Genomic DNA, 25,554 nt, shown 5'->3' with positions numbered 1-25,554 from the left:
TCAGGGAAAAAATAGAAAAACAAAAATGTCTCGACAAATTGAAAGAGGACACAGGACGGAATTGATTAATTTCATGAACCATGGACGGAATTTTGTGTTAACTGTGATTGTCGTCAAAGATCTAGGATTCTCTATATACCATTCACTAAAATGCAACAATTGGATATCACATTTTCTTTTTTCAATACATAAATGTTTGTGATAAAAGGTCATTCATTGCAAACGTAATAACAAATGAAGCTAGTAAATTTTAACTTATCTATTAGTATATATATTAATATCAATTAAAATTAGATAGCCAAAATACCAACCCCATTTGGGTTTATATAAACAGCCGAATTTAAACAACATTATTTGAATATTTAAGATTTTTCAAACATGTATTATTTCATAAAAACACATTCCAATCCCTATCCCCGAGCTATGCTATCACTTATCATCTGAAGTAAATAAAGAAATAGATCCACCACATTCATCACATAGTCATGATAGGTTATCATGCAGACCTCCCTTCCCAGGATGACGTCACGTTCCATTCATACCACCACCGTTTCCTACCTAAGGAAGCGGAGGGCGATAGGCTAAGAGGATTTCGTAGCAGAAAACAATAAATCTCAGTGTATATAATACTACGCAACACGCTGAAGTAGTCTGTTGTATATTTTAAGCATTATTGACAGATATTTCACCAATGGGAGGACAGGATGGGTGGAGTCAATTCCTTTTGTGGCATGTCTACCTTTGATAGTGTACGTGAGAATTCCTCTTTTTCTCATACTTATAATTACGCGTGGGTTATTTTTATGAATCATATTCTTGTGTATAAATAAGATCTAAACCGCATCTTCATCACTGACTGCAACCACAGTGTAACTGGTCACTGTAACCTAAGGACAAACTCGCTAGAATGAAGATACTTTTGTTGATTGCTGCGTTGGTAAGTCTATTGTATTTTCCTATTATATGTTTTCTTTTCTTTACCACTTTATTGGTATTTATGATAATTTTGACTTATTTTGGGGCTATTATTATATAATAAATAGAAATAATCCGTTGAATCGTTGAATGTCGTAGTTGTAATAGTCGAAACAGAAAAATCTACTAATTACATGCATGTTACCTAAAATTCTTATGAATTGATAAAAATTATAAGAATTAATTTCCTTAAGCTTTTTATCACTTGTGCTATAATGTGGGCTGACTACGTTCGATCTCAATCTCATTTATTCCCATGTGTTAACCGTATGTACATGCTATACTCTCCTTTATTTAGCCAATGTACACGGTAACAATACAAGCACATGATTTGTCGAAAATTCCCATTTTTTAATATAAATGCAAGCAATAAATATTTAACTAATAAGTTTTATTTATTTTTTCTTTAACAGGCACTCCTGCAAGTGCATGCGCAACGCAGATGTAAGTATCCTATCCACATGCCCATGTTAACAATAGTCTTCAAAAACACGTTGTTTTATCGATTACTTCTATTCTACACGAGGAATTGAAGTAGAAAACGAAAATGCAATAATGTTAGCGAGATCATTACAGCTCTATTATAATATAGCCTATAATATTAACCGTATTAATTTGATATGTCCATATCACTTGTTATATACCAGGATAATGTTATGTATTCAACATATATCGCCTGTATGGTAAATATGGTATATTATGTGATGTCATCAGAAGTTTGCGATAAACATATGGTGTTTCCCTTAAATCCATCCTGGTAACAAATTATAAATGATTGTATTAACGTTCTCATCCTTCCCCGTTTTTATCTTTGGTTTGTGTCTCACGTGTAAAACTCATTTGCTATCTTTTTCAAACATTTCCTTTTTTCATTTGTCTAAAACAAATCTGAAACATCGTTACTATTCCATATACTATTGAAAACTAACTAAGGCACGTTACATTATATGTAATGAAAAATAACTTTTTCGTATACAGATCCATCAAAAATATATTTTGTATCAATCTATTACAGTTCATGATCCTTAACCTCGAAATCATTTGTATTAATTTATTAATTGTTGCATTTGTTGATGTAGCCACTGAGTCCCTGTGTAACGAAGCCGCTGATATTGTGTTTGTGCTGGACACTTCAAGTAGTATCTGGAATCCAGACTTCCAGAAGCAACTGGAATTTGTCGACAGTGTTGTCAGTGGATTCAATATTGGCCCTGACGAAACCCGTGTCGGGGTTTTGACATTCGCCAGGAGCTACTATGTCAAATTCAAGCTCAATAGGTACAAAAATGTCGCTGACGTCAGAGCTGCTATCAAGAAGATCCGTCACAGACAAGGTGACCGGACAAATACTGGAAGTGCTATCAAGTTTATGACAACGCGCATGTTCCAGCGGGGTAATGGAGGAAGAGAAGACCTGCCTCACATCGCCATTGTCATCACAGATGGAAAGTCGCAGGAGTCGCGGAAGACGCTAGAGGCTGCCATGGCAGCTCATAACAAGGATATTGAGATCTACGCCATTGGCGTTGGACCGAACGTTAAGGAGAGTGAACTGAGAGGTATAGCTAGCGATCCTGACGATAGGTACTTCTTCTCTGTGGAAAACTATGACGCCCTGCTGTCTGAGAAGGATGTCTTCAAGCAACGTGCATGTAGAGGTAATTATTGCAACATCATTAACATTCTGAAGTTTAAAACAGATTATGTTATATATATCGTAATTAGTTTTTGATATGATGATATTGGGTTTTTTATCAACATTGTTGAGTATAGCGACAATTAGCATTGTTTATATTAACACTGACAACATGTAGCATTGTATATTAGTTCAACGATGAGTTGAATGATTTATCTAAGCAGCGATATAAAAGAAATCATGTGATAATTTGTTATCATGTCATGTGACCAATTAAGCTGCATAAGTCTTTATTACTGGCAACAGGCGACAACCTTTCCTGACTTACTAAGTAGCGCTTTAGATAAAATGGTTCTTAAAACACTATTTGAAGAGCTAATGGCTGTTCACTGAGTGCCGTTCTTGGCAAATATGTACTTCATCAATCAAGTTGTCATTCAGCCGAATGTTTATTGTTTATAAATTCGTGTTATGTTTGGCACATAAACTCTTACATACAAGTTCGTGAAGTTCGTTCAATTCAAGACACTTTGGAGTTTATAAAAGACGAATTGATGTGTAAGTAGGTACACTCGTCAAACCTATCCGGGTTTCATTATGTGCTCGTGTCTGTGATCACATTTCATGCGCCTTGTCAGTTATAAGCAATTTCCTCTAGATCAAAAATAACGCTCAAGAAGATGCGGCGACCCATATCAATAAATATATAGCACATTTAAAGTTCAAATCACCTGTATCATGAATGTCGGGATGCACTGTAGTAATAAAATAATATTTAAGTATAGAAAACTCATTTATAATTTAGCTAGCATGATATTGAAACACATCAATCATCCATCAATGTTCTGAGCCTGTCTCTCATCGACCTTAAATTACTTTTAATACAACCATAACAACGCCCGGGTCTTTATATAATGTTTATACAAAATAAATAGATACTTCATTGCGTTTAACAGTGGTATACCTCACTATTGAAGACGTACAACAATGGAGGTTTTCGATGATTTTTTTGGATTAGAAAAATAATTTAAATCAATGCAATATTCCAATTTGAGCTATGTCAAAAGAATAACGACGTATAGGTATTCTCACATTCGATACTACAATCAAATAACTGATATTTCTACTAATTACTCGCAATCATCCGAAAGATTAACAATATGCGTTTGTTAGTGTAGACGTGTTTACCATAGCGTGTGAAGGAAGCTCAAAGGCATCATAATATGTTTAATTGGAGTAAAAATATTAACATTTTCTAAGCAATATCAATTGCTTAAATCAGATATTTGATTATTTTGTAACGGATGTTATTTAAAATGAATCAACTCTATAACACTGTAAGCAGAATGTTCATCTTATCAAACGCTCCTTACAAAACATGCACATGTCATTTTTTCTCTACTGCACATTTTATCATTGAGGAAGTTAAGGTTATCTGTTTCGAATATTGCCAAACATTACGAAAGCACTGTGGTGTCCTGTTGAGCACCGGATACATATGTTTTGCTATGCACCTATTAAATGGCTACAGTCTTTCAAATGGTCCTGAACATGTCTTCATTACCGCCTACAATCTTCCGCAGTCTACACTTTATGCCACCCTGGCATGACAGACAACTGTGTATGGGGTCACAAGTCAGCTAGTGGCGTGGATCGTAAACTAAAGTCTTCATGATAAAAAGTCTCCTATTTCGCCAGTTATCTAAGTTAAATTGCCTTTATGATCGAGTAGATGCCAAAATAACAGTAATATCTGAAGAAGTATTAACAATACAGGCATACCGGAACAATCGCCTAACATAAATCATAAGTCAAGTAATTGATTAATGAGAAACCCAAGTGCTTCCTGGCACGACAGACTCGTGTCAGTGTTATTATTATATTCTTAGTAAGTGACTATTCTTGTCTAAATATCCTGACATCCAACTCAACAAATGAACTAGGTATGGCGAAGACATTTTTTTTCTTTTAATTTTCGTATGATTTGCTGTTGTAAATGTTTTCACTTATATCTAGATGTATTTAATTGTATGTGTATTGATTTTTTTAATATACGTATGATTTGCTGGTGTAAATGTATTTACTTATATCTAGATATAGTTAATTGTATATGTAATGAATTTTCCAGGATCAACAACAAGACGAATGATAACCACTACCACCACTACTTCAACCACCACTCCTCGACCTACCACAACCAAACCTACAACACCTAGACCTACAACATCAAGACCTACAACACGTAAACCTACAACTCCCAGACCCACAACACCTAGACCCACTTCCAGAAGGCCAATTACACCTAGGCCAACTCCCCGGAGGCCAATTACAGCTCGGCTTACTCCCAGAAGGCCAATAACACCTAGACCAACACGCCAAGCTATAACCACCACGCGAAGGAGGAACACCTCATGGACATTGCCACCTGTCGGGGACATCGACCCATCTCTCTTCATCAAAGGTACGTAGCCGATCTAGTGTTTTCTTTCATCTCCGGTTTGTTTAAGGGAATAACGTCGTCTTTTATGTCCTGAAGGATCCTCATTCCTGTTACGGCAGCGGTAACATTTTCCCCTTGAGCTTTGCCTCTGTGGTTTATTTTCTATTTTACTATTTTATTTTACATGATTCTTCATTTTCAATTTTTATTTTCTTCAGCCTGCACCGGAAAGCCAGCAGATATTTACTTTTTGATGGATTCCTCAACTAGTATTGGAAAATACAACTTCGAGCGCCAGAAGACATTCGTCAAGAACATGGTTTCCAGATTTGATATCTCCCAGGACAAAACTCGAGTTGGGGTCGTGACTTTCAGTAATTCATACAACCTTGAAGTCCCTCTCGGATCTGCAAACACAGTAGGAAGTTTGTCTGACGCCATTCAGAGAATCCCGTATGCTTATGGTACAACTAATACTGCTGAGGCAATCCGATTTGTCAGAGAAAGTGGTTTTACGGAGGAGAGGAGACGGGAGGGCGTGGCTCACATTATTATCGTCCTCACAGATGGACTCTCACGAGACCAAATGCAAACAAAAATAGAATCAGATCTTGCCCGGAATCAAGGAATATATCTATTTGCTATCGGTATAGGAAATGGCGCAAAACTTCAGGAACTCCAGAATATAGGGAATGAACCCCATGATAAGCATGTGTTCCAGGTCAGGAGCTTCCGGGCATTGGATTCCATTAAGGACCTTCTGGCTTCGAGGACGTGTGAACTGGATATTGAAAAGCGTAAGTACACTAAGCGTTAAATTAAACTGTATTACGATGTTCATTGGTACAAAACTTATAACACTAGGGAAAAGAAATTATATATGTGATCTTTTATCAGGAAGTAAAACTCTGTTTTACTAAACGACTCTTTGAAAAATAGAAACATAATGAAAAAGCCTTAATACAAACAATGCAATTTATGTTTTTCAGTTTGTGGAAGCCGAGATATGTCAGACGTTCTTTTCATGTATGACGTTCTTTCCCTTGGACAGTCGAAAACCAGCTATATCTCCAAATTTGTTTCCAAAATCGTCCAGAGCTTGGATGTCCCCTCTGGAAATGTCCGCGTAGGACGCATGTTGTATGATTGCTTGAATGACGCATACACTGCTCTCTCATCTCCCGATGACATCCATGTTTGGTCCAACCAAGTTCTTCCGGGCATCACCGATTTGATAAGGAAACTTCGCGCTTCTGGTTTCTCCACGTTAAATGGTGGCAGAGCAGGTGCCAAATCTGTGGCCATCGTATTCTTGGATAACAGACTTCACGATGTCGATCAGGTTGTGAGACAAATGGCGACCATGCCCGACACACGGTTTGTCACAGTAGTGATCGGAGCAGACGAGTCCACTAATATCCCATACTTGGCTCATAACACCTTCATCCGCGTGCCATCATACAGGGAGTTGTTATCATACAAAGACGCATTCCTGGAGTTGCTTTGCCCGGTACTGGACTTGGAGTATTTCCATATCAGACTGTAAAATACACACATTGCTGTCGATAAACACCTATGATCAAACAATGAATGCAACCACTGATTCTCACAGTAGACACAGTATTATCGTCTTATTATTTATGTGTTGATTCCACCAAAAGATTTGTGTGGATAGATCAATTGTATAGGCTATGAAAACCACAACCGAGCCAAGGGAGGTAACTCCAGAACATAGTGGTGCATTGCCGGTGAATTGTTTATGTTTGTTGTTTGTGCCTTTTTATTCTTGTTCTTGGCGAAATGTTTAATGTTATAAATACGTCTTTTTATATTTTTACATATTTTTGAAAATGAAACATTAAAATTAAACACGTCTTTTGTTATAATTATCATAGATCCCATCACTTCTGACGGCTATATGTATGATTACCTACAACCTTACTCACTGTTTGTGGACACGTACAACAGTATCAGTGATTATCTCATACGTCTTCTCCAAGCCGATGGGTACGTTATTTCTTACAAGACAGACAAGAAGTCAGACAAACCAGAAGTATGTTTACATATAATACAGACAGTAAGACGAAATTATAGTATATGTGAATTTACTTATATTACAGCGGGTCAGAGCGTTGGGCAATATGTTTACTTACAAGAATTACAACCGTAAAATACATACAAAAGGGTGTGCAATATTCAATAATTCAAATTTCTTTTATTCATTGATTATGTTAAAATCTTTCTTATCTAAGGTCGGAGGATACATCCAAACATGCGATTACATACTCCATACCTCGGTACTGACTTTGATTGACCATGTGATTACGCACTCCATACCTTGGTAATGACTTTGATTGATCACGTGATTACACACTCCATACCTCGGTACTGACTTTGATTGATCACGTGATTACACACTCCATACCTCGGTACTGACTTTGATTGACCACGTGATTACATACTCCATGCCTCGGTACTGACTTTGATTGACCATGTGATTACGCACTCCATACCTTGGTAACGACTTTGATAGACCACGTGATTACACGCTCCATACCTCGGTACTGACATTGATTGACCACGTATTACACAATCCATACCTCAGTACTGACTTTGATTGACCACGTGATTACACACTCCATACCTCGGTACTGAGTTTGATTGACCATATGATTACACACTCCATACCTCGGTTCTGACTTAGATTGACCATGTGATTTGACCATACCTTTGTACGGATTTTGATTTGCCATCTGATTGCACACTCCATATCTCGGTACAGACTTTCATTGACTATATAATTACACATTAAATACCTCGGTTAAAAGTAAAGTTACTGAAAACTATGAGAGTTAGCAGTAAAGTACTGAAATATATGAGAGATAGCAGTAAAGTTACTGAAAACTATTAGAGATAGCAGTAAAGATACTGAAAAATATGAGAGATAGCAGTAAAGTTACTGAAAGCTATGAAAGATAGCAGTAAAATTACTGAAAACTATTAGAGATAGCAGTAAAGTTACTGAAAACTATTAGAGATAGCAGTAAAGTTACTGAAAACTATGAGAGATAGCAGTAAAGTTACTGAAAAGTATGAGAGAAAGGAGTAAAGATACTGAAAACTATGAGAGATAGGAGTAAACTAAAAACTATGAGAGATAGCAATAAAGTTACTGAAATCTATGAGAGAAAAGGGTAATGTTACTGAAAATTATGAGGTAGAAATAAAGTTACTGAAAATTATGAGAGAAAGGAGTAAAGTTACTGAAAACTATGAGAGATAGATGTGAAGTTACTGAAAACAATGAGAGATAGGAGTAAAGTTACTGAAATATATTAGAGATAGGAGTAAAGTTACTTGAAACTTAAAATCCAGCATACAAAAAATAATTGTAAAATTATATGAAAACTAGGAGTGAAGTTACTGTAAACTTGACGTCCGATAATAAATGATAGGTGTAAAATTACGTGAAAACATTGAAAGATGGAGTAAAGTTACTAAAGACTTTACGCCAGACAAGAAATGATAGTTGTGATTTCCTAGAAAATTATGAGAAAGGATTGAAGTTACTGAAAACTTTACGTCTGACAATAAAGGTAGGTGTAAAATAAGGTAAAATAATGAGAGTTTTGTGCAAAGTTACTAAACACTTTACATCAGACAATAAAAGACAGGTGTAAAGTTACATGAAAACTATGAGAGCCTAATAGCGAAAGTTTCGTGTGTTAAGGTAACGAAAACTATGAAAGTCAGTTCGATAGGTCTTCAGTTACTCTATTTAAAAGTATGAGAGTCCGTAGGTAAATGTTTAATAATATGATAACCTTCAATTAAATATAACTGATAGAATATACCACAATCAACCAAACATTTAAATTGAAATTACAAAGAATGACAATGTCCAAAAGAAATGCGTCCTTTGTCTTATTATCTTGTGATAATTTGATGTGAGGTAATATATTGATATGAAAGCTAGAAAGAATTATGTATTTCATTTTATTATGTTTTGTTGTAAAAACAAATATAACAAAGTATACAATCATTTATTTAAATGCAGCTGTATTCTTACAATGAAAATTAACTTGATTCTCTCCCTTTTTACACGTTCTTTTCCATACGTCCACTCTCGTTTAAACTCCACGCATATACAAAACAGTTTCAGCAGTGTCTATGACAAACTTGGGTTTCCCAAACAGTTTCTGGAACGGTTCAGTGAAAAAACGGAATCATTCCGCTCGATATTTACCATCATCTCCAGTTCCAGTGCCAATTATTTTGGGATGAAATAGTCTGCTTATTTTACATACCACAGGTACGTGCGTTTTCACATCCGTTTTCCTGATAACTGATGCAAACAACAATAATGGCATCCTCAAGTCTTCGTGAAGCTTGGTTGAAACGATCATCCGCCAAAACACCGACCGACCAAAAGTGTTCCAAAACATAAATATACATTCCCTAACATTGCTAAAACAGTAAATGTTTTATATTAACAAACTATATTTTTAAAACTTGCTTAAATTTGCATTACCAGTTGCACTTCGTGAATAAGTGTCGACAAACAGATCTCAGCTCTATTGAAGTCTCTCAGAGATCACGAGTTTGTCTTACTCTGGTATCTCGTAAATATATTGGTTCGTTTGTGATGAGATAGCAGAGTTTCTTGAGGAATTCGTATCGATATTCCCCAAGAGACATATACGATGGTATGTTCATCAGGTAGTCGTTGTATGGAAGAGAGGCAAGGTCACTTGCAACTCTGGCTAAAGACATGTCGCCAATAGCAATTACCATTACGTGGAAATTGAGGTCCCCCTTCAGAACTCTAGTTGCCAACTCGATGTTTTGCGTACTTTCGTCTACAAATACTATCGCTAAATTTTTGGCGTCTAATCTATTCGGAAACGCCATTCTAAGTTGTCCAAGTAGCGTCTCAATCCCAGGAAACATGATGTTGCTGAATGCTTGCAGGTTGATATCAGTTGTCAAGTCGATGTTGCTATTGGAAGGACAGCTGTCAGACCTGCGACCAATCCTCAGCTTACCGGAGCTGGTCTGGAGACTACGAGTGACGTCATGAACAAATGATGTCAATAGGCGCGCCTTGCGGGCACCAAGGCCAGGAGCGTCGTAAACAAATATGACGTCAGCTAAGGAATCGGCGCCGCAGGCTGAAATTAAAAAAAAATGAATGAGGAACTGAAATATTTGAGGTTGAATCACGTTAGAGGATTCTTTCCTCTGTTACTCTTCACTTTTGATTTAATTTTCTTCGTATTTTATTTCAAATAGAATATGTTTACATATCTATGTTTTTGCACTTACAAAACAAATTGCTAGGTTGATCGGGTACCACTCCGCATGCGCTGACAGCAACCATACTCCTGATAGAGGCTAGTGCACCAAAGCTACTGACGTGGAACACATACTTGTCGTCTGGGTCGTTTGCAATTCGCTTGAGTTCTGTTTCATCGACGTCTGTACCAATTCCTATAGCGAACAACTTTATACCATCTTCTCTGCTGAGTATGGACTCACGCTTTGTTGCCAAAGGATCTCGTGAAATACCATCAGTCAGTATGATCGCAATTTTGATAGCGTCTTCTCTTGCATTTGCTTCAGTAAAACCATAGGAACGGATAAAGCGTATGGCGTCTGAGGTGTTTGTTAGTCCACTGACATATTCTGTGTTGTTGAGCTGTCGTTTGATCTGTTCCTTAGTCCAGCCCGACTGCAGTGACACTTTCGTGTATATGTCGGTACTGTATATGATGATGCCAACCCTGGTCTTGTTGTTCCTGAAGTCAAACGTGTCCACAAGATCGGTGACAAATTCAATCTGTTTCCGGAAGTCCTCTGGCCAGATACTGTTAGAGGAGTCCAGGGCAAAGAACACGTCAGCATTCTTACCACCACAATCTGTAAAGACAATGGTTCAATAATTCGGGTATAATACTGAAATTCTTGTTCGCTCTATTTCCATGATATACTGTAGAATTAGAAAGTACTGTTGGGGCGGAACAATACACTCGTAGCTATGTATTATCAACTTAAGACAAACAAAAAGGTGGGGGTTTTTTAATGGAATAATGCAATAAAGTAGGAAACTATTTCTGGATATTGATTGTTAAAATGCTAGAATAGCATTAACTACATTAGATAGGAAAGGAATTGAAGGATGACTGCTTTATAATGATCGCCTACATTTCCGTTACATCCGGCTTTAGTAACATGATAGAAAAAGGGTCTTTTTTAATATCTGTTTAGCTACTTGAATGAAATCAAACATTTTCTTAAACATCAGTAAGGCTTTATCCGCGGAAATTCAACTGTTGATGAACTACCTTCGATATACCATAATATCATAAATTCCCTCGATAAAGGTAAATAAGTCCTTTGTTTTCTGTGATAAAAGCAAAGCTTTTGATACATAAATGAGAATCCTATGGCATAAAATAAAATTGTTAGGATGGTTTAAAAAATTATCTTGTTCTAAACTTTAAAATCTGCAAATGGTGGTCTTACTCAAGGGTCTGTTTTAGGCCCGTTTTATTTTTGTTGTTTGTAAACGATATAAATGTAGCTTATATTGCTATCAGTATATTTTATTACTTAAAATTATTTGCAGATGATACCTTGTTAAGTGAAATTTTAAATATAATCACATTTGTATGGCCAATAAACTTTCCGATGACCAATAATATAGTAATTGGGGTAAGAAATGGGAAACAATTCGTAAGCCCTACCTGAAGGTATTGATACTCCGGATAAAGCAATAGCAAAAATTAACATCAATCTTGTACTGTAAACATTTTCCAATTTCAGTGCGTGACATTCAGTCTTTTTAAGAAATCAATCTTATACGTTGGGTGAATATAGGTGACATAGATTTAAAGAATTAACAAAGGGGAATAACTCTATGTATAACTGTACGAAGTATAGTTCAGTGAATGTAAGTAAAATTAACTGGATGTTGTATGTATATACAATGTATATCACAATTAAGGATGATTTACCGAATGGAAATGTACTTATTTAAGCGTGCTTAAATTTTAACGCAAAAACTAATTAAAACGGATTAGCGCAAGCAATTATATATTAGCGTACAGTACTAACCATATAAAACTGTTGGTAAACTACCATTAGTACAATAATAAATAAGCGTACAGTGCTAACCATATAAAACTGTTGATAAACTACCATTAGTACAATCATAAATAAGCGTACAGTACTAACCATATAAAACTGTTGATAAACTACCATTAGTACAATCATAAATAAACGTACAGTGCTAACCATATAAAACTGTTGGTAAACTACCATTAGTACAACCATAAATAAGCGTACAGTGCTAACCATATAAAACTGTTGATAAACTACCATTAGTACAATCATAAATAAGCGTACAGTGCTAACCATATAAAACTGTTCATAAACTACCATTAGTACAATCATAAATAAGCGTACAGTACTAACCATATAAAACTGTTGGTAAACTACCATTAGTACAATCATAAATAAGCGTACAGTGCTAACCATATAAAACTGTTGATAAACTACCATTAGTACAATCAAAATTCAGCGAAATCCTTCTTCTGCGAAAATTGCTAAAATTCTGTTATCGCTAAACGTTGGACACGGTTATATTTAAAATATATATTAATTAATCATTTATTTTACTTTGTAATTATCGGTGTGAAAATGAACCACATCAACACTAACTCCCCCATTAACGAGCTTACCAGGCTGCGTGGCTTTGATGGTACGAAGCTTTTAAAGGACAGTGTCCTTTTAACCTCGACTTCGATGTGTTTTATCCGGTCTACAAGTTAAGTAGACGCCCCTTGTCTACTTAGCTTCTAAGTGTGGTAACATACATTTCAAACGTGTTTAGTGTATGAAAGATATATCTTTTTTACCAATGAAATATTTTATTGACACATATGTAAATATGTATATTTATATCAACAAAGACATAAAGGAAAACACCAAAAAATAAATTTAAAAAAAACTATATCCGTTACAATTAAGATACAAATAATTATACAAAGTTGACACTTGAAAAGAAATGATGTCTTTGTGGATTTCTTGTGGTGTTATGTAATGTCAACTACATACATCCGTAAATGGTGACCGAGTCACAAATAAAAGCCAGAGACAAAAAAAAGTCTATGACTTGTACATAGAGGAACGTCACGAACGATTTCAACTGTGTTTGGACTTAGAACTATAGAAAGAATAAAACAAAATTCGGTTCTCAAGTCAATTAGAATGAGGAGAGGATTGATTGCTTCCCGTCATTTATGTATCGTAAAAACCTGAGTATAACACATGTTTTGTAGACGTGATAGCAAACATTACATCACAAAATAAGTTTCTTAAGACATCTGGACGTGTTTATTATCGGCTGGAAGGTATGGAAACTTCCAAAGCAGGTAAAGCAGGTATCTGAGTTATATTGTTACGCATGTAAAGTAAATAGCAAGGTATCTAAAACAAATAGTCATTCACAATGCATGCAAAAACATGTCTGCCTATAAGAGCATGTTTCACACAAATATATTTTGATCTTGAAAATGTGTCAACTTTTGGAATACTTACATTGCTTCGGCTCATCTGCAATAGCGATGTCACGAGATAGCTTGTTGAATCGGAAAGGCCTTTTAATAGGCTTAGGTGGCCCCATCATCATAGACCAAATCTGCTTGTCTTTTTTCATCATGGCGTCGTACTGCCGTTCATTCTTCTGGTTGCCGGGGGCCGGGGCCCATTTACCGTTGTTGCTTGAGAGAACATTGGGTATATTATTTCCCGTTGACATTCTCTGTAAAGGTCGTTTCTCTTTATAGAGTTTCTTAAAATACTTATAGTATGCTCCCTTTGTCTCTGAAACTTGCTTTGTAGGAGCATTGTTGATCTCCACAGGTTCATTGGACAAAGATATGTCAGATAAACCGTCGGGGGAAACCAGCTCTGGTGGTTGATTCGAGACTTCGTATGAAGAAATGATTGCCCTAGGTGATGATGATGGCGGCGTTGACGACCGATAATTGGTTGTCGGCGTTTGTGTAGGTGAATGTGGACCATGAGTTGTTGGCGTTGGTGTAGATGTAGGATTTGTGACAAAAGAAGAAGAACTGGGACCGTGGGTTGACGGCACTGGTGTAGACGGAATATCTGTGGTAGTGGTTGATGAAATAGGGCCATGAGTTGTTCGTGCTGGTGTAGATGGGATATTTGTCGTCGTAGGAGATGAATTGGGACCACGAGTTGTTGGTGCTGGTGTAGACGGAATATATGTGGTAGTGGTGGATGAAATGGGACTACGGGTTGTTGGCGCATGTGTAGACGGTATATATGTGGTAGTGGTGGATGAAATGGGACTACGAGTTGTTGGCGCTGGTGTAGACGGTATATCTGTAGTAGTGGTGGATGAAATGGGACTACGAGTTGTTGGCGCTGGTGTAGACGGGATATTTGTCGTCGTAGGAGATGAAATAGGACCATGAGTTGTTGGCGCTTGTGTAGACGGGATATTTGTGGTAGTGGTGGATGAAATGGGACTACGAGTTGTTGGCGCTGGTGTAGACGGGATATTTGTCGTCGCAGGAGATGAAATGGGACCACGAGTTGTTGGCGCTTGTGTAGATGGAGGATTTGTGGTCATACCTTGTGATTGGGGACCAGTAGTTTTTTGCGTTGATTCGGAAGAAGATGGATTAGAGGATGTTAGTATCTTTGTAGTGGGTGGACCAGTAGTTGAGACAGAGGTAGCTGGAATCTTCGCCCGTGTTGTCCGCGCAGATGTCACCGAGGACGGCACAGATATTGGAGCACGTGCCTTCGTTGGCACAAATTTGAACGCGTCAAAGTTGAGCGGGGCAAAGGTGAATCGTTTGGTTGGTGCTGGGCGTCTTGTAGTCAATGAAGACACTGCATGAAGATAAGAAACAAAAGCGATTAACTAGACCATTACTGTATTGATATTTATATCAATATAACCCAATCAAATCATGTTTAAGTGTTATTAGAGAGCGGGCACATGAGCTTATGTGTTTGTACAAAAAGTGTTTTCCTGTTGAAATCAAGCCCGGCATCAGCTTGCGTTTTTCATATACATAAGAATAGCCGATTCAACAAGTAGGTCAATTAAGGTGCATGATATTGTAAGAATAAACAAAACCCTTGTTTCTAGTGTCTCTGTTCTAGTATTTATTTCCTGACTATCACGTTGTTAATAGGAAACTCTAACGTATACAGTATGACTAAATCGGAAGAATATTCATACATGACACTTCATCGCCTGCAGCAAGGCGTGTGTCAATTAAGAACACGCCATTAATCGCAATTAACATAGACCTGCAGTAATGAAGTTATTCAATAGCGGAGATTACACAATAAAACCCATTAAAGTTTTTTTTATAGAATAATATAAATATAAGTGCAAATTAAAAACAGAGTAAAATAACGAAATGAATATTAGTGTGGAATAGAATATCAAGTACAATGAAATGTTTTGTGAACAAAAAAAATCTGATTCTCTAACATTATTTCTGCCGTACATGTTTTCTTAAAGAAGTGTGTAGTAGTATTGGATTTGCGAGCAGAATGTCTGATATGTTAAAGTAACCAGTTATCAGGTTTTGACATCGTCATCTATAGTTGACCGACTTAAGACAATGTTTACATAGTTCGTTTGATAAATTAGCCTTTGGAACCTCATTGACAGGTCAAGGACATACTGTCTATAATGAAAGATAGGACAGGAATTCACCCTTAATGTGCATCATTATGCAAGTTCCGTATCTATAATTTGTTTTTGAAGAACGAAAGTGGCTCCCCTAGACACTACAATACCATAAGGGAGACTGCTTGAAGTGCTAAGATAAAACGATTTATCTGAACCGAACAAAAAGCATACTACTTGTAAGGATCCGCATATATTTGTCAATGTCGCCTTAAATGTCACAAAATACATATCTTTGATACACACTAAAAACATATAATTTACTTTTAATAAGAAAATAATCTGAGACGATTCTGATTAAACAGCACCTTCAAGTTCAGAACAACATATCAAAAACCCTAAACATGCTAAGCCAACTTTTTAAAATGTAGGAACAAAAATAATTGCATGATTCCGCTGTTCATATTACCTAAATGATTGTAGATAGAAATCTACATACCTTCACAAGAGGTTCTTGGCAAATTAGGTATTACGGAATGAAGATCTTCATAATTGGCCACCTTGAACACGTAGTTGTCTTTTGGTTTACTACCAATACTGATGAGTTCGTATTCATTCTGGACATCAACTCCAATTACAAACATTTTAATACCCTTCTTCCTAGCAAGGAGGGCCTCAAACCTGGAACTCTTGACATCCTTGGACCGTCCATCAGTTATTACAATCGCAACTCGCGTCGCTCCTGGGCGGCCGCCAAAGAACGGTCTGAACATATACCGTGTCATGAATCGGATTGAAGATCCGGTATTGGTTTTGTACGAGAAGCGATGGTTGATCTGGCTTATAGCCGTCTTCACATCATCCTTGGATGTATGTGTCCTGAGGTAGAATTGAAGCAGGTATGTATACCCGATACTAATGACCCCGACTCTCGTCTGTGTCGGACCTGGCCCAATATCTAATCGGTCAACAATACCATTGGCAAACTCGAGTTGTTTTTCAAAGTCTTCGAGACTCATCTCCTGAGAACTATCCAACAGGAACACGACATCCATAGGGCCACATTGCGTGTCTGTATCAACAAATAAATATAAATAAAAAAAATAATAATACATGCATTTATATTCTCTGTAGTTAATAACGTATTATGCTTCATAACCAGGACAAAAGTATTCACAAGATTCCGTTGCTTTTAACACACGTAATCGTGCGAATACTTTTGTCCTGCGTCTGTATCTGATAAAATCACCTTACCAGAGCCAGGAGAAGTAACCCAAACCATTGGAATTAAATAATTTCTTATTTGCAGTCATATACGTAATTTGAAGCTAAACATAAATACAATGTAATAAACTACAAAACAACAGCTTATACTCGTTACGTCACAAGAACAGGTCACATTGACTTCAATGTGATAACACTGTTACCTGTTGAATATAAGGAAACGTTAAATTTAAAACAGAAATATAAGTATTGAACTGCCTTCTTTGGAAAGTAATGGTCCTGTAATTATCACAGGATTGCAGACAAATTAATCGTAAATCATATTTTGTCTGCAATCCTATGAGAATTATAGAACATTAACTTGCCAAAGAAGGCATTTTAATGCTCAACTGTTAGTATTGATTGTTAGTCTGCTTTTAAGTGAAAAAAAAGACAAAACGTGCATTTATTAAGTGTACCATCGTCATTACACAAGATAAATCGGTCTTTACGTTTTTTTCTCGGTCTTTAAGACCGATTTATACTGCCATTGAGGAATACTCCTCTGATAGCCTTTGACTGATAAACTGGGTCAACTAGTAAAATACAGGGTGATGCTATAGGTAGACATCGAAGTTCTCCATGACCAAAATAACCGTTCTAATGTATCGCTCAGGAAAATACACACACATACGCGCACACTCACACTCACAAACAAAGCAAAAACAAAGAAACAAAACAAACAAAAGAATAAAAAAAGGAAAAGAAAAAAGAAAAGAAAACTCTAATTATCTAGAAGCAAAACAGGGTGATCTAAATAGGGTAAGCGTTTGTTTCCGGCACCATATTGCTTATGTGGTAATTATGATATGTCATTGTTTCATATTGTCGAATGAGGAAAACAGGAACTTCAAGAAATATAAACTCTTTCGCAGTGTTGAAATACAGGCAGTATATGCTGCATTTGTGACTCTACGGTTAAGTTAGAATTTCTTGCAATTATCAAAAACATATCTTCCATAACTCAAATTCCGGACTATAAACTTCATAATATGTAGAATCACGGATTATGATAAACAATGCTTCAGAAATCTCCGAAATAGCTTTGAAGCTTGATTAAAAATTATTCGATCCTTGTATGTTTATTTAGTTTAATCTTGAACAAAGTAACATAAAGAACAAAGCAATTGAAATAATTAAAATCAATTATGATAGTCATCTTAATTTGATAGTCATCTTAGATGCCAATGATATTCAAATTATATAAACGATGATTATAATGAACAGATTTCTGCTCCTTATATTTAGCAAGTATGCAACAATATTTATGTAACTCTCTTTCCGTTTTGTTATTCAGCAGGCAAGGGTAAAGAATTTGCCTCTTCGTTATAACTCAGTGTTAATAATATATTATTAATGAATGATCATACAATTTATCAAATGGTTATCATTAAATATTTAACAAAAATCCTAAATTATCATTAGATCACAGTATTTGATTTGTTGTCGACAGCTCCAGACATCCACATTGCACCAACTAGATTTTAACCATCGAGCGATTCTGATGCGCTCGGATTAGTTGTGTCATAGTCGAGCAATTATGAGAAACCAATTTAAAGTTTAACGATTATGAGGCAACGGGTAGTATGCCTCATTATTGAATGGAAAAATTACTTTGGTTAAAATTATATATACACGATAATGGTTTGATATTTGATACCGTACTTTGGGATATTTTGGATGTTGTTATATGTTTGTTTATTTGGCGCCTGGGGTGAATGAGCCAAAATTAAACACACAAAAATTTCACGAAAAAAATCGTCGGAACAATATCCGGATTATAGCAACCGTCTTTCCGTTCAATTACTACATACCCATTACTCATTAACGAAATGTTAGGCGTCCAGCATTTTAAATAACTAGGTCAACAGTAATCTCCAATGTATATCACGTCTTACTGACTGATAATACACAATATTAATCAGGAGACAAACACCAAGAGGGGAAAGACAACATGCATGATTGTTTCGGTCAATAGAATATAAGAATGTATGACTTACCAGCTGTCGGCTGAGGTGCGGACTCGACTTCATTCTGCAGAGAGAGAAAATATCCAGTTAATAATTGAAACATGTTATACAAAAACTAAAGAACATTTTCTTTGTTTTTGCTTCTATCGGATATTTGAATATCAGAATAGCAGCCGTGTGTTCCTTGCACAAAACATTTAAACCACTAATAGCTTTAAACAGATCTGCAATTTACTTTTTTTTCAAAATGAGAATAAATTGGTTTATTTTCCTTCGGATAAACCAAATAAGAATTTTTAAATGATATGTTACTTTCAATTGACAATTTTTCAACATATCCTCACCATCAGCAAGATCGCCGTTGCAATCACTATGTGGAACCACATGGTGTCGCGCAATGGTCGCCAAAGTATTTGGTATCTGATGGCCGAGCCACAGTATATATGAGTTTGTGGGGGCGATGTCACCAGTTCTATTTTTCACCTTCCCGATAGGATGCCTGGCAAGTACGCTGAGTGGAGATTAAGATTCGAGCACCACTTTCCGGTAGAAGGCCAACCCACGAATCAAATTGACCTGCTTCTGCGTAATACTCGGCTTCAATGTGAGACAATGTAGCTCTAAATGCTAGACATATAGGTCATTAGAGGGTCTAATATACTGTCTGGGGGAAGGGGTTCCATAACATACAAATAAATTATTAATGGTTTACCTTCTACACAGTCAATATATTTAAATAAAAAGGGGAACAGGCTGAATTAAACTGCTCCTTAATTTCTCGCATATTTATCATTTATCACATTCGAAATAGGTCAAACCCTTTAATAAAGAGTTTATGATTGGAAAATTTTACAAATAAAAATTGTAGTTCATATTAAATGTATATAAATGTATAAGATATAAGTAGGTTTTTTTTTTTTTTTTTTTTTTCATATCAACATTTTATGGCTGGTTCTGCTATTTACTCAATCAATCCATTATCTAACTTTTGATATCACCCTCCATGAAATGTAATCATGGTATATTGATATGAATCTTGTGCATATCTGTAAATAGTCTTTACACCACAAATTCCTCAAACAAGCTTCAAATCTTCCGACCTCTTATTGGTAGTAAACGATAGCAAACTACATTGCAGCGACTGCATGTTGTGAAACAAAATAAAGCCAAAGATGATGTGGTTAGAGTCATTGTCATCAATTTTGTTTGAGTTTCATGTTGACATACATATATAGACATACAACGTCTACCATCTAGAGCTAAACCACTACACCAGCGACTTACATCGAGCTTTACTTCCGGACGGACATGGATGACTTGCTTATGTGCTGTATGGTGGGCAAGATGATTTTGATTTTCCTATCCTGAAATTTCCCTTTCTTGTAAGAAACATTCCTGTTTTCCCACACATATTGTGTTTTTATGGTTCTATATTTACATTTTGAAAGCCACGATATAAACTAAGTAAAACGATTTGCAGTCTGTGTGACCATAATTGACACCCAAAACGTGACATCAATCCATGCCGCGCATGAATATATTCACCCACCGGAACTACTTGTAACTAACGTAAATCGTTTTTTATGTTAATTAAAAAGTATCAAAAAGACATTTTATAAAATATTGTTACACAAATGATAAAAGAAAACTGAACAGACTGTGTTTTTTCCGTATTATTTCAATGCACTTTTTTGTTTGCCATTCTGCACGTGACAAATGAATTTCGAAAAAATAGGCTGTTCTATTTGTCGAACCCCATTGACGAAATCGCTGAATATTGGCATTTTTTATGCTAATTCAATTTTAATTTTCAAAAATAACAAAACGAATATGTCGAGAATGTAAATATAAGCAAAATAAGCGCACAATATGACGTTTGTTTGCAAAGCTCTGGCATCTATATCGACCATAGACACCAATAAAAGACAGTTTAATCCTTAAATAGTTGATTTCCAGTGCTGTAACTCAGTCCTGAAGCACAGAGTTTAGGGTAATGCAGGTTAGTATGGATTATGTACAGGTTTTGTTGGTGCCATCAGGTTATCGTACAAAAGACTCCACAAACATCTTCATATTGTGTAATATATACCAAATAATGAGTTTTGCTACGATATGCCTTTCCGGGGCTCTCTAGTGATGCTACTAGTATCTGGTTCAAAAGTGACAGACCAGAAGAAATGACTTAAAGATTTTTCATCTTAACATATCCTATTGCCATTAAAGATTCATGTAAATCCAATAGGATCGGGCTAGAATTATGTAAACCCTCTCCTTTAACTACACATTGTACATCATTAACGTAATGCTTTAATGAGAGAACACCAATGACTGTCTCCCTTTTGAAATGATACTACCATATACAACTACATAGTAATGATATTGGTCTAAGCCTGTTTCTAGAATCTATCACTCCTATACACGTGACACAGTTACGTCCAGACCAGCTCTTCGATGACGTATTACTAGTGATGTCTGGACGATTTATATAGTGCATTACAAGTGCTGGCGCCGTTTTGTACTGATAATGATGCAGTACTCGCCCTACATGACAAACATATTTACAAGGTTCTATTCTATGTTTGAGTGATTTGGTTTTTTTTGAGGAACTCGAATCCAGTGAGAAGTAAAGATGAAACAGTTTTATAACATAACTATAAAACAATCACGTTCATATGAAACGTTCGGCACTAAAGTACGATAATTTTAGCTTTAATGTTGTGTTGACGTAGCCTGAGTTTCTTCTGGCCCTGACACCAGACTTGGACATGCTGACACCAGAATTGGTGTCAGGGTCAGAGGAAATTCGAGGTAGTGTTGACGCTGTGGTATATAGATGTACGTTATGACGAACTTGGTGAACATATTTTGTTGTGTTCTATATCAAGCCATTGTCTTTTTTGTCCTTGTCCATCGATACATAGGTATACATTGTCTTTACATACCTTGATTTCACATTGTTCGTTTGCGTTTATTATTTTACCTTGATACTGGAGATAGACTTGTACAATACTTAGAGATCGTTAGATAGGATTTTCAACCGTCGAAGTACAGTACATTTCATTCTCCAAGTGGTACACTACATTTTACTTCTCCCAGAGGTACACTACATTTCATTCTCCCCGAGGTACACTACATATCACTTCTCCTAGAGGTACACTACATTTTACTTCTCCCAGAGGTACACTACATATCACTTCTCCCAGAGGTACACTACATTTCACTTCTCTCAGATGTACACTACATTTCACTTCTCCCAGATGTATACTACATTTCACTTCTCCCAGAGGTACACTACATTTCACTTCTCCCAGGAGTACACTACATTTCACTTCTCCCAGAGGTACACTACATTTCACTTCTCCCAGAGGTACACTACATATCACTTCTCCCAGAGGTACACTACATATCACTTCTCCCAGAGGTACACTACATTTCACTTCTCCCAGAGGTACACTACATTTCACTTCTCCCAGAGGTACACTACATTTCACTTCTCCCAGAAGTACACTACATTTCACTTCTCCCAGATGTACACTACATTTCACTTCTCCCAGAAGTACACTACATTTCACTTCTCCCAGAGGTACACTACATTTCACTTCTCCCAGAGGTACACTACATTTCACTTCTCCCAGATGTACACTACATTTCACTTCTCCCAGAGGTACACTACATTTCACTTCTCCCAGAGGTATACTACATTTCACTTCTCCCAGATGTATACTACATTTCACTTCTCCCAGATGTACACTACATTTCACTTCTCCCAGAAGTACACTACATTTCACTTCTCCAAGAGGTACACTACATTTCACTTCTCCCAGATGTACACTACATTTCACTTCTCCCAGATGTATACTACATTTCACTTCTCCCAGATGTACACTACATTTCACTTCTCCCAGAAGTACACTACATTTCACTTCTCCCAGAGGTACACTACATTTAACTTCTCCAAGAGGTACACTACATTTCACTTCTCCCAGATGTACACTACATTTCACTTCTCCCAGAGGTACACTACATTTCACTTCTCCCAGAAGTACACTACATTTCACTTCTCCCAGAGGTACACTACATTTAACTTCTCCAAGAGGTACACTCCATTTCACTTCTCCCAGAGGTACACTCCATTTCACTTCTCCCAGAGGTACACTCCATTTCACTTCTCCCAGAGGTACACTACATTTCACTTCTCCCAGATGTACACTCCATTTCACTTCTCCCAGAGGTACACTCCATTTCACTTCTCCCAGAGGTACACTCCATTTCACTTCTCCCAGAGGTACACTACATTTCACTTCTCCCAGAGGTACACTACATTTCACTTCTCCCAAAGTTACACTACATTTCACTTCTCCCAAAGTTACACTACATTTCACTTCTCCCAAAGTTACACTACATTTCACTTCTCCCAGTTATTGTTCTAGGACTCGTCAGCCATACTGGCGGCCGTTTAAAATTGTTGATATGTAAGAGGAGGCGGATGAAACTCAAATTATGTGAAATGTAAAAATCTGGTGCTGAGGTTCAAGTCTAGGTTGTTTTTTTGTCGTGAAACGCTACAGGTGTGTTTTGTCATATCAACACTGGTATTGTTTTCACTCTCTTTCCTTTTTCTTTGTTGACGTCATAATACATTTATATGTTCAGCTTCCACGGTTATATAACCTATCGTATTGTTACAGAAAATCATGTCCGAAGATATGTTTTCTAACTTAAGGGCGATACTTTATGACGTCAATCTTTCTGTAGGAGGAAATAGTTCTGACAAAAGGTGATAACACTATGATCTGAATCATAAAAAAAATATTTGTCATTTTTTCAGGGCATCATCTTCACCCTTACGACTATTGTTATTGAAGTGTGTGACTCTTACGTCTGGCTTGAGATTACCTTATAGATAGATACTTAGGACTGTAGAGGTCCTCGTGATCCGAGGACATGGTGTTTTCTTTCCACCTAGGACTTATGACTAGGCACACTTACAATACAACAAGTGTGTAGGCACTACCCTTTAAATAACGTGGGGGATTCCATAAAGGGCTCAATTTCATGTTTCATCATTTAATATGGGCATTGTGTAATGTTTGGTTAATATTAACAAACTTGTGAAGTTGTGTGCTTCAGAGCACAAAAACCTGACCTATACATATACGTAGATATATACTCATCACCGGGGATGTCATTTTTATCAAATTTTAATCCAGTACCCCCAAAACGTCTGAAAATGTGTTATACACACAGGGAAGGTCCAAATACACGTAGACTGTAACAAGTGCTAAGGTATACCTATGCTCCATAAGTCTAAGATAGCCCCTTCGGATGTTCTGCGATCTTCTTCAGACAAACATTTGGTTCTGGATCATCTTAAATATAACTGTATACATTTTACACGTCATCTGAGAGAATTGTTACTATAGTGTGTTATTCAAACTCATCACGATTTATTAACCTTGATTTCTTCGTTACATGCCCTTGGTCTGGGCCCCGCTCGCCATTATACATTATAATGATTTGAGATATTACATGTAAAACGTCCGGTACGGTATTCCACATTTATCGTTTATATATGGCAAGCTGTTTGAGTTTTTACTCATTTAATTCAGACATCTTTATTTAAATTAGAGATCTGTTGACGATATTACAGATATCTGTATTTTGAATAAATATATCTTGAATTCAAACATAATTATAGCAAATAAATACAGATATATATGATATATCTTAAATAAACATATCTTTGATTTTAATACAGATATCTGTATTTAAATAGAGGTAATCACTATTCACCATATAAAACTAAACAGATTCTTGATACTTATATAATCAAATTCAGAGAAATTATTGACAATGTACTAAAAATAGAGAGTATTTTGAATATTTGAACTAAGACTATCTATATTATTTAGTGTTTTGTGTAGTTTTGGCTGACGATTTGGTTGTGAGAACTCTGTAGATGGACCTGTAAGTGGGAGGGTATCAATATGTCTGTCTGTCGGACCCAGGGTATGTCCACGTCTCTCGATAACTTGTACTCATATTATCGGTGTTATTCTATGAACAGACTTGTGCTACACTTTCTATGTGAACCCGTGTAATATGGTAATGTTGTGGTAATAACTATGATAATGAAGTGGCGTCATAAACCAAGTTGTCACAATGGAGAGGAAAAAAGGAACCAACCAAAAGGGTATTGCAATTCAAGAATGGGCAAAACTTTAGAGAAAACCTTGATAATGTTGTCGAAACTAAACAGATTCTTGATACTTATATAATCAAATCCAGAGAAATTATTGACAATGTACTAAAAATAGAGAGTATTTTGAATATTTGAACTAAGACTTCAGAAATTCTTGATAATAAAACAAGAGAAATTCTCGATTATGTAATCAAAACTTTCATCAGAACATAATTTTCATCTCATATGAGATTTGATACAAAACACTCTTACTTTTAGCCTATGTAAATAAATAAGATAATTTTAACACTTTTTTTTTTTAATTTGTTTTCAGTTAAGTATCATGCACTTAGAAGAAATGGAATACCGGGCATTTGATAGAGTTTTCACCATGTACTTCCT

General features: G+C 36.2%; 2 protein-coding genes across 2 annotated transcripts; one reads left to right on the top strand and one right to left on the bottom strand.

Moving 5' to 3' along the window:
- The first annotated feature begins 845 nt into the window (after window positions 1-845).
- On the top strand, window positions 846-6,914 carry LOC117335109 (collagen alpha-4(VI) chain-like). Its single transcript, XM_033895032.1, has 6 exons — window positions 846-937; window positions 1,389-1,419; window positions 2,055-2,633; window positions 4,740-5,072; window positions 5,270-5,848; window positions 6,041-6,914. Exons 1-6 carry the CDS (start codon window positions 908-910, stop codon window positions 6,595-6,597), a joined length of 2,109 nt encoding a protein of 702 aa, XP_033750923.1. The 5' UTR covers window positions 846-907; the 3' UTR covers window positions 6,598-6,914.
- A 2,114-nt stretch (window positions 6,915-9,028) lies between these two features.
- On the bottom strand, window positions 9,029-19,431 carry LOC117335108. Its single transcript, XM_033895031.1, has 6 exons — window positions 19,316-19,431; window positions 19,002-19,035; window positions 16,238-16,810; window positions 13,653-14,984; window positions 10,377-10,970; window positions 9,029-10,222 (listed from the first exon to the last, which is right to left on the bottom strand). The coding sequence occupies exons 1-6, from the start codon at window positions 19,355-19,357 to the stop codon at window positions 9,639-9,641; spliced, it is 3,159 nt and encodes a 1,052-aa protein (XP_033750922.1). The 5' UTR covers window positions 19,358-19,431; the 3' UTR covers window positions 9,029-9,638.
- Between the last annotated feature and the right edge of the window lie 6,123 nt (window positions 19,432-25,554).

This window comes from Pecten maximus, chromosome 9, assembly GCF_902652985.1.
Source record: "Pecten maximus chromosome 9, xPecMax1.1, whole genome shotgun sequence".
Classification (NCBI taxonomy): Eukaryota; Metazoa; Mollusca; class Bivalvia; order Pectinida; family Pectinidae; genus Pecten; species Pecten maximus.
This window is presented reverse-complemented; position numbering and strand designations above follow the sequence as displayed.

Excerpts from the sequence above, each read along its gene's own strand:
- LOC117335109 (XM_033895032.1), top strand. The coding sequence starts at position 908 with ATGAAGATACTTTTGTTGATTGCTGCGTTG. Across the intron at positions 1,420-2,054 it reads AGTGCATGCGCAACGCAGAT|CCACTGAGTCCCTGTGTAAC; the intron begins GTAAGTATCCTA and ends TTGTTGATGTAG. Across the intron at positions 5,849-6,040 it reads TGAACTGGATATTGAAAAGC|TTTGTGGAAGCCGAGATATG; the intron begins GTAAGTACACTA and ends TATGTTTTTCAG.
- LOC117335108 (XM_033895031.1), bottom strand. The coding sequence starts at position 19,357 with ATGTGGTTCCACATAGTGATTGCAACGGCGATCTTGCTGATG. Across the intron at positions 16,811-19,001 it reads CGCACCTCAGCCGACAGCTG|ACACGCAATGTGGCCCTATG; the intron begins GTAAGTCATACA and ends TTGTTGATACAG. Across the intron at positions 10,223-10,376 it reads TCAACCTAGCAATTTGTTTT|CCTGCGGCGCCGATTCCTTA; the intron begins GTAAGTGCAAAA and ends TTTTAATTTCAG.